This window comes from Thunnus maccoyii, chromosome 21 (genome assembly GCF_910596095.1).
Source record: "Thunnus maccoyii chromosome 21, fThuMac1.1, whole genome shotgun sequence".
Classification (NCBI taxonomy): domain Eukaryota; kingdom Metazoa; phylum Chordata; class Actinopteri; order Scombriformes; family Scombridae; genus Thunnus; species Thunnus maccoyii.
This window is the reverse complement of record NC_056553.1, coordinates 12,773,503-12,784,499: the sequence shown is the minus strand read 5'-3', so window position 1 is coordinate 12,784,499 and position 10,997 is coordinate 12,773,503. Positions and strand designations below refer to the sequence as shown.

Sequence of the window (10,997 nt, the reverse complement as noted above, 5' to 3'; positions counted from 1 at the left end):
TACAAAGTTCTCCTTATAAACTTTATTAATCAATTTTCTATTTACAAATACATACATAATCTAACAATTCTGATATGAAACATTGGTATTTACAAAATATCTCTTGGAAAAAAACATTCTGTACAGAACAACCTGATATAAGTTAGTAAATTACATTGGTAGGTAACTGTGCAGAGGGTTTCTTAAATCACAGAGAATACATTGAATTCAAGTTCTAAACCTAAATTAGATTTTGTTTTACTACCAAACAGCTGGTTTAACCAACATTTCAAACAAAAAGCTTAAAAGGACCCAATTCCATGTCCCCTTATAAACAAAAGAGTTTTGAAATATTACAAATTATAACAATGACATCATACATATGCCAAAGGAACAAATTTGAGATTGAAATTGTGTGAACATGTAAACAACAAAACACCACCAAACTTACTTGGTGTGTCATTTTAACCTAGAAACCATTCATCAGGTGCTTCACCACCACGTTCTGAACATTAAAAAGAACAATAAATCTCAAACTTATAATTAAACTCTTCCCTCCAGAACACCAGCCAACCATGGCGTTGAAAATGCAGCAGGAGCTCTCCTTACACAGCCGAGCTGCCGTCATGGCCCAGAATGTGGCTGATGTTGTGGGCAGGACGGTTGGGCTGCTTGCCAGAGTCGGCAGCTGACGTGTTGGAGAGAGACAGCAGGGGAGACATAGGCATGGCTGAGCCATCAGTGGGCATGCCTGTGGCGATCTCAGGGAACAGAGAAGTGAGGCTGAAGTTGGATATGTGCGGGGTGATTCCAGACGAGTTGGCGATAGGCATAGGGGGCATATCTGGGAGCAGGGGGAAGCTGGCCTGGCCAAAACCCACAGGGCGAGGCGGGGAAAGGATAGAGCCGAAGCGGTTGTTGAGCGGAGGAGCGCTACCCTTGTCTGCACTTGGGCTGGTGAACATTTGGTTGGGAAAGTATTGGAGGGTGACATCGCTTGGGAGGCTGGGATGGGCAGCTGGAGAATAGGAAGGATAGAAGGAGGGTAAAGTGTTCTGAGGCTCCACAGGCAGAAGGGACGGCGTACGGGAGGCGTTGGGCTGGCTGACTGGAGGGATGAATGTGGAGTTAGCATTGATGGGAGGTGGAGGATTCATCCCTCCCTCTGGAATAAAGGGGAAACCAAAGTTCTGCGCAAGGTGTTGGTCAGGAACCAGGTTGTTGTCGGTTGGAACCTGAGCACTATCTGCCATAAAGCGAACAATAGTGCTGCGCCGTGCCTCCCCTCCAGACTGCGGCCTGCTCAGCAACACCCCTCCTCCAGAGGGCAGAGGCAGGTGGCCCTCAGGTTCAAAGGGGTTACTTGATCTCAGAGTACCTGATCGAGGCCGGTCGCCAGGTCTCAGCTTAGTGGGCTGAGTATCGCGGGTGATGTGACGAGAGTGCTGGCTAACAGCAGTGGGCGGTCTGGAAGGGGCAGAGGAGCGGCCTGGCTCAGAGCTGCTGTGTGGGGTTGGAGGATGGGGGAGACCTGCTCGCACACCATGCATGTTACTATTGACCTGAGAAATGTGGCCCTTGTTGCCCTCTCCAAGACGCATAGCTGGGGCCTTCTGGGTCTGGGGCACACTGGGGCTGGAGGCCTTGGCCTGTATGTCTGCTGCAGAGCTTCCGGGCACGCAGCTGTACTCCATGCTGACTGGGGGGCAGCACTGCACTGCTCGTTGGTGGTTGCTCTGCTCAGGTAAGTGGGGGGAAAGGAGACTTTGCATGAAACTCTGATGACAACCTTCCTGCTCCCGGGGCAGCGCCGGTCCAACCTGTACTCCCTGTGAGCCAAGATGAACTCCAGTGTAGCCGCCACGGTTCCTGCCATCTGCTGGAGGGCCAACACCCATCCTGAACCCGCCCTGCTGCTGCCCCTGAGGTCCCCTCTGGGAGGGAGGCACCGACTTAGGGGCCATGTCACTTCCACGAGACACCTGTGCCTCAAAACCACTGAGTTGATGTGCTCCTGCTCCTCCACCCATGGCCTTGAAAGGTGGGCACTCAGACACCCGTTGAACATCGGCAGACCCTGGATGGTCTGAGGGCAGGCGGTTCTGTGGGTTGTGTGCAATGTTGGCCTTCCCACGTGATGTGTCCAGGTAACCCCGGAGGTCTGGTTGCTCCTGGGTGGCACCACGGCCAGGCTGAAGATGAAGACCCATGCGCTGCTGCTGTTCGCCACTAGTGGAGCTTTTACCAATGAGTGCCTCCGCAGAGTAGTTGGAAACACGGTGGCGTTCCTGGCGTGACGGCGCACAGGCCAGATCAGACGACCGGGACACAGGATTACTGGAAGGAGAGATGAGCTGCTGCTCCAGAGTTCTAGAGCTCATCATCCTCTGCATAGCATTATGGTCCTGACCAGACTGAGGAGGAGGAGGAGAAAAAGTCAAGATGTTACTTCCTAACACAAGCCTGATTTATCAATGAATATCATCAACCAATCAATCAATCAACTTTAACTGCATTAGTCATCTGACCTGGAGAGACCCACCCATCCAAAAGCATGAATGAGTGCTTCAGAGATGAGGTTTGCCTACTTTAACGTCTTGTTTAAATATTTTCCCCTGACAGTTTCCAGACACAGTGTAAATTCAAAATAGTACAAATTAAATGTAATGACAGCTGACCAGGTATTACAATAATTTAAGTGGGTTTAACTTTAAAATAGTTCCAACCTCTTCTGTTTTTAGGGATTTTCATGCTACGACAGTGTAAATATAAGATGCTACAGCTACGTCTGTGTAAGGGAAATGCTGTTATTGGCCACAGTGTCCAATAGTATGACAAATTTACCCACCAGTTTGAACTTTTACCCTGGAAGACTGTACTGACAGAAATGTCACTGCTGAGGTTTTATAATTACTTTAATTTTAAATCACGTAATAATTTAGTTAAGAAAATATCAGAATTACAAGTGTCCCTCACAAGTTACTAGTATTTAGTTTATTTTGTGACATCACACCAAGAAAGAAGTCACGCTACTTAATGCAGTTGTTAAGTTGTGAACAGCCAATGCTTAGTAAACTTTACCTGATAAATGACTATCAATTTTAAATGTATACTTGCTGCATTTTCTGTTAGTTATATAATAAAAGTTGGTTCAACTAGTTGTTTATCAAATACATCCTATATTATTTTGGCAATAGAAAATGCAGCCAGCTAAACAGAACGAACAAACAAAGTCATACTGTCATATTCTGCATCATGTGACGCTACCAACCTTGAGGTGCTCCTGCTGGGCCAGGTGGCTGCTGTGGTGGGCCCTGGGTCCTGCTGCCTGGGCTTCACAGCTTTTCTCCTGGTGCCTAAAGTGCTGCTGTTGCTGCTGGATCTGCTGCTGAAGATGCTGCTGGTGTCTGGAGTGAGAGCTCTGCTGCTGCTGTAACTGCTGCTGCTGCTGTTGGTGTTGTTGATGCTGCGTCTGTGGCTGCTGTTGATGTGTCTGTTGTTGGTGTTGTTGGTGCTGAGATTGTTGGTGTTGCGTTGGTTGCTGATGCTGTTGTGATTGTTGGTGTGACTGTTGTGGATGCTGCTGTGACTGCTGCTGCTGCTGTGTGTGCTGTTGATGCTGAGTCTGTTGCTGTTGATGTGAGTGCTGCTGCTGAACTCCAGACTTTTCCAGGTGATGTTGCTTCGGTTGCAGGCCAGCAGGCGAACCAGTCTGATTGCCTCTGACAAGACTCCGCTTCTTCTGCACATGCGACTGCTGCTGCTCCTGCTGCTGCTGCTGAAGCGCCCTCTGGTGTAGTGAGTGCCGCTGTGCAGGGTCAGGCTGTGTCAGGTGGTGTTGTAAATGATACAGATGGTGTCTCTGTTGTTCTTGCTGCTGCTGTTTCATGTAAAGGTTCCCTCCCAGATGCTGGCCAGGCTGGGTTGCAGCATGCTGTGGATGACCCTGGGGCAGATGAAGCACCCCTGGCTGGTTCTGCTCAGGGGGTCCTTGAGGAGGGCAGTGGCCATCTGTGGGCCGGACCACAGGGCTCATGAAAGAGTTTGTGGAGAAGAGGGGACCCCCACCTTCAGAATTAATCCTTGTCATTATGGCTGAGGAGGTGGGGGGCAGCTGTCCCACCATCATCTGGCTGTGATCTGGTGCTTTTACGTCCATATGGCTAACAGTGGTAGCTGCTGGAGGGCAAGGCTTGGGTCGTTTTCCAGTGTTTAGCATCACCTCCTCCTGGGCCTGCCGCTTGGAGATGATCTTCACTTGTCGCTCAACCACACCAGCTCCAGCCTGAGCCCTCATTAATGCAGTTTTTATAGGGGTGTACTCATTCAGCTGAGCTGCACCTGAGCAGGGTGAGAGTGCATTGTTTGAGGGTTGGGATATGTGGGCTGAGGTCCCCACAGGTGAGGGAACTGAGCCCTGTTGGCCAGCCAGACTGGGAGAGCCGGGATAGGGCTGCTGATTGGAGCTGGGTCTGATTAGGTTGTTTACACTGAGGCTAGCCACGGTGCCACTCTGAGAGGAGCTGAGAGACTGAGACTGGGAGTATGAGATGAGATGAGATGAGTTTTGTGGATGTCTGCTTCCGCTGGGCCCACTGACAGACCCCTCCCCAACCTGTCCTCTGACAGATACCTGGACTGCGGGTTTAACAGTTACTGTGTCCAAGGGTTTAGTCACTTTAGCTTGCTGTTGTCCAGCTGAGCCTCTTTCTTTACTACTAGACACTGTTGAAGTTTTTGGGGGCTCCCATGTGGCAGTGGTGGGGTTTGTTGGAGCAGTGTTTTCCCCAGAGCACCCTCCAGTCCTCCTCCCAGGACTGTCCTGTTCTAGCATGGCCAAAGCCAGCATCTCTGCCTGTTCAGACGTGAATGTAAATGTTCCAAAGGAGCCAGATGACGCACTAATACTGTGACCCTGGGGAAGCATGGATGCCACAGAGAACCCTCTGCCTCCCCCAGCCCCTGTAGACATGGGAGAATCTGTCTGTCTGATAGATGTCATAGGGTGCTCTATAGTTTGATCATCTAGGTTAGTGTACACCTGTTGAGACGGGACAAAATCCTTCCTAGAAGGAGTGTCAGACGTGGCTGCCACCAAGCCCTCTTTCTCTGCTGCTGCGGAGTGTCTTCCATCTTGAACCTCACTGTTCCTTACAGGGGGCTGGGGTGGTTTGACTTCAGCAGGATGGCAGGGGGGGAGAATGGGCATGTTCACAACAGTCTGCTGTGTTGGAGCTCTAGTGGTTGTGACCCTTTTCCTGAACTCTGAACTTGTTGTAGGGGCTGTAACGGAGCTATGGGCTGCAGAAAAAGTTGGTGCAACGGATGAGACTGCTACAGTTGTGGACACAGAGGGTGAAATGATGGGCTGAGAATCAGGTTTATTACAGGAAGGAGGATCTTGGGTATTAGATCCCTGGTTATGACATACTGAAGTTGGTTGGGTAGCCTGGTTTAAAGATACTGCTGCAGTGGCTGTGGTGCAGACTGGAGTCAGACATGCAGTTGAAACAGTGGTGGAAGTGTACTGAGCCTCAGCGGCACCTGCAGAACTGACCACAGATCTACTCTGTCTAGAAACAGCAGAGGTAGCGGCTGACTTACTTTGTGTTGTGCTAGTTGCTGTACTGGTGGTTAGCTGTTTCACCTCTGACACAGAGAGTTTGGTTACAGTTGAGTTGTTGCCAGATTCTACAGCAGATTTACTCTCAATGGCCACAGTTGTACTAACTGATGGCTTGACTGATGTGGCACTAACAGTTGTAACTGCAGTTGCCATACCACTAGTGTTTGTATGACTGAATAAAACATCACTCTGAGTTGCACTGCCAGAGCTTTTGCTCTGTGTGTGGGATTGGCTAAATACAGTCGGCCCGCTAGATGAACTACACACAATCATTTTCTGTGTTGTTTGTGCAGAAGTGACATTTCCAATAGCTCCACTGCAATCTGTCGTTGTGACAGCTGTGGTACAAGTGGGGGTAATGTCTGTGACTTTTACAGTTGAGCATTGCGACACTGTAACCGTCTGATCTTCTCCTGCTGCAGCCACGGGCTTAGCTGAAACAGCAACAGCAGGCTGCACCTGACTGAGCTCTTTCTTCTTGGCTGGTTTGGTCCTTTTAGCTGTTAACCTCTTTGTATTGACAGCTGTACGAAGCCTCTTTCCTGAAGCCTTAGAGGCATTAACCACCAGCCCTGATTTCACTGGGCTCAAACAAGGGACCTGCAATTGCCTCACAGGTAGAGCAAGTGTGGTTACAGGGAGGGGCGCTGGAGCAGGAGGTTGTTGCTGCTTCTGCTGGGTAACTGATGATGGAGCAGCTGGAGGTTGACCATTGTTCTGACTAGAAATGGTAAGTGGAAGGCCCTGAGAGATGCTCTGGTTGAGACTGCTGAGGGCCCCTAAACTGTTGAGGGCCACATTAGTAGTTGGTTCCTCAGTGGTGGTGGGCTGGACCAGCTGTAGTGTACTCTGGCCACCCTGGGAGTTGGCTTTTTCAGAGGTCTTCATGGGCTGCAGGGCAAACACCTGGCCGTTCACAGTGATAGTCTGTGGGGTTGGAGGAACCGTTGGGGAAGCGGATGCCTGGGTGACCTGCAGAGGATGGTTCATTTGAGGCTGAACAGGGCGTGGGAGAATATGCACCAGCTGCTTTCCCCCAACACTTTGTAAGGAAGTGGCAGACGTTGAACTGCTGGTTGTAGGTATTTGAGTGGACAAAGCAGGTACTGCAGCGGGCACAGCAGCAGGCACCATGCCGACCTGAGGATTTTGAGGGGCAGGTGCAGCCTGATTGGGTGCCTGGATGATTACAATGTGCTGACAGGGTGTCTGATTGGTTACTTCCTCCCTTATAACTGACTGTGTAGGGCAGGCATTGGCCTGCTGCAGGATGACCACACTTGGGTTGTTGTTGTTAGTGTTTTGTGGCGCTGTTACCCCTGAGGCTGTTCCTCCAGTTGGATTGACCTGCAGCACCTGCATGGTCTGAAGAAGGGGCAGCACGGTGGCCTGTGGCTGAGGCACCAGGGTTGGCTGAGGGAGGGGTTGAGGCTGAGGAATGAGGGCTGTCGGAGGATGGGGAACCAGTGATGCAGGTTGGAGTACAGCAGACTGGGGCTGTGACACGATGGCAGGGTGAGCCACCACAGCTGGCTTGGGCAGAACAGCACACTGAGTTTGGGGGGCTAGGACAGGTTGTGCCTGATTCAGGATTGCTGGCCGTAACTGCGGTGGTCTCTGAAAGGGCTGCGTTTGAATGTGGGCTGTAATGGGTGCTTGTTGTACAGAAACATGAGGTTGCATCTGTATTTGAATGGGCTGAACAGATGGTTTGTTGCCCATGGGACACACAGTCACCTGCTGGACAGCCTGGGTGGTGTTGCTAACCTCTGCGGTGGGAAGACTCTGGCAGACTGGCTGCACTGTGTTCCCTGCCATCTGCAGTGTTGTCCAGGTGGTCTGTGTGCTGCCTGCTGTCCCAGCCCTAAGAAGGGCTTGGTTGTTAGGGATAGCAGTGTAACTTACATTCCTGATGGCAGTGTCCTGTGTGACCCAAGAGCAGACCTCTGAGGCTGCTGCTCTAGAGGTGGTTACAGTCTGTGTTAGCGTGGTGAGGCTGGACACAGGTGGAGCAGGGCTTTCAGTGGGGATCTGTGAGGCTGAAGTAGCTGCTATGTTCAGGGTCTGGGCTGGGGCTGCAGGCTGAGGTTGCTGGGGCAGGGCAGTGGTGACTGTAGGGAGCTGGAGGGTGATGTAAGACACAGAAGGTGGCAGAGTGGGGGCTGCAGCCGGTTTCTCAATCACACACTGCTCTACCACTCTCAGGCCTGGCGTAGACTGGGCGGGAGTGACAGTTGATCCAGGGAGAAGAGCAGGGGTGGAAGAGGAGGTATTAACTTGCAGCAGGGCTCCATTAACTCTTAACCCGGCACTGACCTCAGAAGGTGGCTGAAGAATTAATGTTTCAGAAGGCTGTTTTCCTGGGCTTGTCTCCTTCCCTGCCGGGCACATCACATTGCCATTGGAATAGACAATGATTCCCTTTGGGAGTTGATGGGTGGGAGTCACTTTTGCCACCTTGGCACATCGCTGTTTGCCCTTCCAGTGGATAGTGGGGTCTTCCAGAAGGTTAATGTCATGGGCTTTGAGGAGCTCGATGTAGTGAGCACTCTCCTTCCGCAGCTCCTCCAACTGACGCCGCAGTCGACGGATCTCCTCAGCTGCACCAAGACCAAGCACACATACCACATAATGATCTATCAAGTGAACATCCTGTATATAATCATTCTTTCATAAATCAATACTCACATATACACATAATGACACAATGTATAAATGTATAATTGTGGGAGGTTCCTGGTGTGCCTGGCTGCAAATGTGTGATTATTTAACTTCACCTTGGACTTTATCCCCTCCTTCCAGAAGCATTGTGTCATTTTGTTTCTTCAGTTCAGTGATGTAGCGAAAAGCCTGGTCCAAGATCATGTTCTTACTCTAAATAGGATAAAAGTTTGATATCAGAATATGCCACATAAAAGGATACTTGTGGTTCACATATATATCCATATTAAATAAGTGAAACAAAATAGTAGTTCAGTCTGATTATCAGGCTATAAACTCAGCAGCTTATACAGAAAACAATTTGATCATAATGGGCTGCTGATGAGGAAAAACAGTAATGGCGACTTGTCTCTTACCTGTTTAAGTGCCTGGGAACAGGGCAGAAGATTACCAATGCGGTTAATCCCAGCATTGATCTTCTCTTTTCTGTGTCTCTCAACTAAATAAAGACAAAACAAAACCTTAATGCCCAGTTACATTTAATTTGATGCCCCACAGTAAAGTAGTGTTCACTAAGCAGCAAGGTTTGAACAGAAGCATAACAGAAGATATTATAGAGATATTATTTCACCTGCATTGTGGGATTCTTTGTTTTTCTTCTTTCTGCAAAAAATAAAATAATTGTTAATATGTCTTTTTATTGCAATTGTGTACTATCATTCAAGATTCATATTCAACTTTTAACTCAAAAATTTCAAAATGAACTAGGCTTCTTGTATAGAATTAAAGGCTTTCTTTTTCTTTTAAATAATTATATGCAAAATAATAACAAACACTTGCTCAGGGAAAACACCCATAGATCAAATCAGAAATATATATGTCTATCAGGTCATTGTCTTTGTCAATTTCCATTTAGTCTACAGTGTCACTTCCTCCCTGTGGGATAATGTCCATTTCTCCCATTTTTCTTCTTGCCTTCTTGCAGTATCACAATGTGTGTCACTTTTTCCATCAAATAGATTTCCTCGACTATCTGTGTCCACTGGTCCAAAGTTGGTGGGTCAGTTTTACCCCATTTACCCTTTTTACAAGCCACTACTAATATTTTGACCAGGTATTCATCATTGTGCTCTATAGGTCCAGTAGAGAAATATCCATAGCAATATTGTATTTTAATATTTTTTCATAGTTGTACATACCGTTTCCCAGAATTTGGTTATTTTGGGGTATTTCCAGAATACATGACCATGACCAACATTTACAGATGCTGTCTGTATTTTTCAAACAATAAAACTATTGTGCAGTCAACCTTAATGTCTGTCCTTGACTATGAAGATATTCTGTACTGTCATGCTGCCCCATCATCACTTCAGCAGTTAAACCCTGCTTATCACAGTACATTACGCTTCATCACAAATGACAAATTTCATACTCATCATTGTCCTCTGTATCACAAGGTTGGATGGATTTCATGATATTCATCTATGAAGCTCTACTGTTAAAGCTTCCAAACTACCTCACATCTCTTCTCTCCTCTCATTTAAATCTAGTACCTACAGTACATGATCAAGTAAATACTTAACCTTAGACATCCCTCATGTTCGCACTAATGTTAACAGAACTGGTTTCATGCATCTTTTAGATGGAATGAACTGCAAACTGCCCTCAAACTTAACCCTTTGATTCCTCTTGCAGATGTTAAAGCTTTATTATCTGATGTATTTTTCTGACTTTTGTAACTGTTTTTCTTAATTCTTTGTTGGTTGTGTTAAATGTGTTGTTCTGGTTGTGCTCTTATGACTGTTTCTTGTTCTCAGGTCTCTCTTGAGAAAAGAGATATTGATCTCAATGAGACTGCATGATTAAATGGATTTAAGTGCTTGTAATGATAATTTGGTTAAAGACAGCAATGACGAGCAGACGATTCAGACATTCTTACTTAGGTTTACGACCAGGTGTCTGAGTTTCAGTCATCTCTGGCATCCTGTCCCAACAGTTGCCTGTGTGATAAGGTACTAGACCAGTCAACACATTCACCAGCTGGACCTCACATCCCTTCCGTGCCCGTACTGCAAATAAACAACATGAAACATACAACATTAATAAGCACGATGACATCAGACAACATTAGACTATAACGCACAATAAGTCTGCAGCAATGTTGTCACAGTAGAAATAAAATCAGCAGCCTTGTTAAGATAACTGAGCCTCAACTACTACAACAAGCTGGTGTAGATTTACTAGCTTTACAGCTAACATAAACTCATTTAGCTGCATATTACATCTTTATTAAAGCATGATTAAAGAATCACACATACAGTTAAGAGTTCTGCTTTACGTGTCGACACAAAACGATGTTTAGATAGTTGTATCTCGTCACTTAACCAGCCACAAACAAGCAACCTGAGCTATTACCTATCCAGCTAACCTAGCTTTCTTTCGCTAACAGCTAGCTTAGCTCCGCTACAAGGTATGATTATTAAACAAAGCAGAGGCAGGTTTATTCACGGTTCTGCTGTTAAAACGCTACTAATGGAGTGTAGTTGGCACTCACCTGTAGTCTCGGCATTTTAGAGACTGTCCCTGCGAGAAGTTAAAGAGATTGGAGGCTAACTGTTAGCTAGCAAGCCATTCAACTCAACTCATCTCTCAAAACAATCTTTGTAGATCTAACTTGGTGCAGAAAGAGGAGGGCTCTGTGGGAGCTGTCAGCCAATAGCATTTCAAATAC

The 10,997-nt window shown here is 47.5% G+C and overlaps 1 protein-coding gene across 1 annotated transcript; it reads right to left on the bottom strand.

Moving 5' to 3' along the window:
- Nucleotides 1-2: 2 nt before the first annotated feature.
- LOC121887839 (basic helix-loop-helix domain-containing protein USF3) lies at nucleotides 3-10,944 on the bottom strand. Its single transcript, XM_042398889.1, has 7 exons — nucleotides 10,821-10,944; nucleotides 10,206-10,335; nucleotides 8,898-8,929; nucleotides 8,683-8,765; nucleotides 8,383-8,479; nucleotides 3,251-8,205; nucleotides 3-2,393 (listed from the first exon to the last, which is right to left on the bottom strand). The coding sequence occupies exons 2-7, from the start codon at nucleotides 10,247-10,249 to the stop codon at nucleotides 585-587; spliced, it is 7,020 nt and encodes a 2,339-aa protein (XP_042254823.1). The 5' UTR covers nucleotides 10,250-10,335; nucleotides 10,821-10,944; the 3' UTR covers nucleotides 3-584.
- Between the last annotated feature and the right edge of the window lie 53 nt (nucleotides 10,945-10,997).

What these genes read in the sequence shown, in the direction of transcription:
- LOC121887839 (XM_042398889.1), bottom strand. Translation starts at nt 10,249, where the DNA reads ATGCCAGAGATGACTGAAACTCAGACACCTGGTCGTAAACCTAA. An exon ending in AGGAGGGGATAAAGTCCAAG is followed by an intron (nt 8,206 to 8,382) that starts GTGAAGTTAAAT and finishes GTCTTGGTGCAG; the next exon opens with CTGAGGAGATCCGTCGACTG. An exon ending in CCCAGCAGGAGCACCTCAAG is followed by an intron (nt 2,394 to 3,250) that starts GTTGGTAGCGTC and finishes CCTCCTCCTCAG; the next exon opens with TCTGGTCAGGACCATAATGC.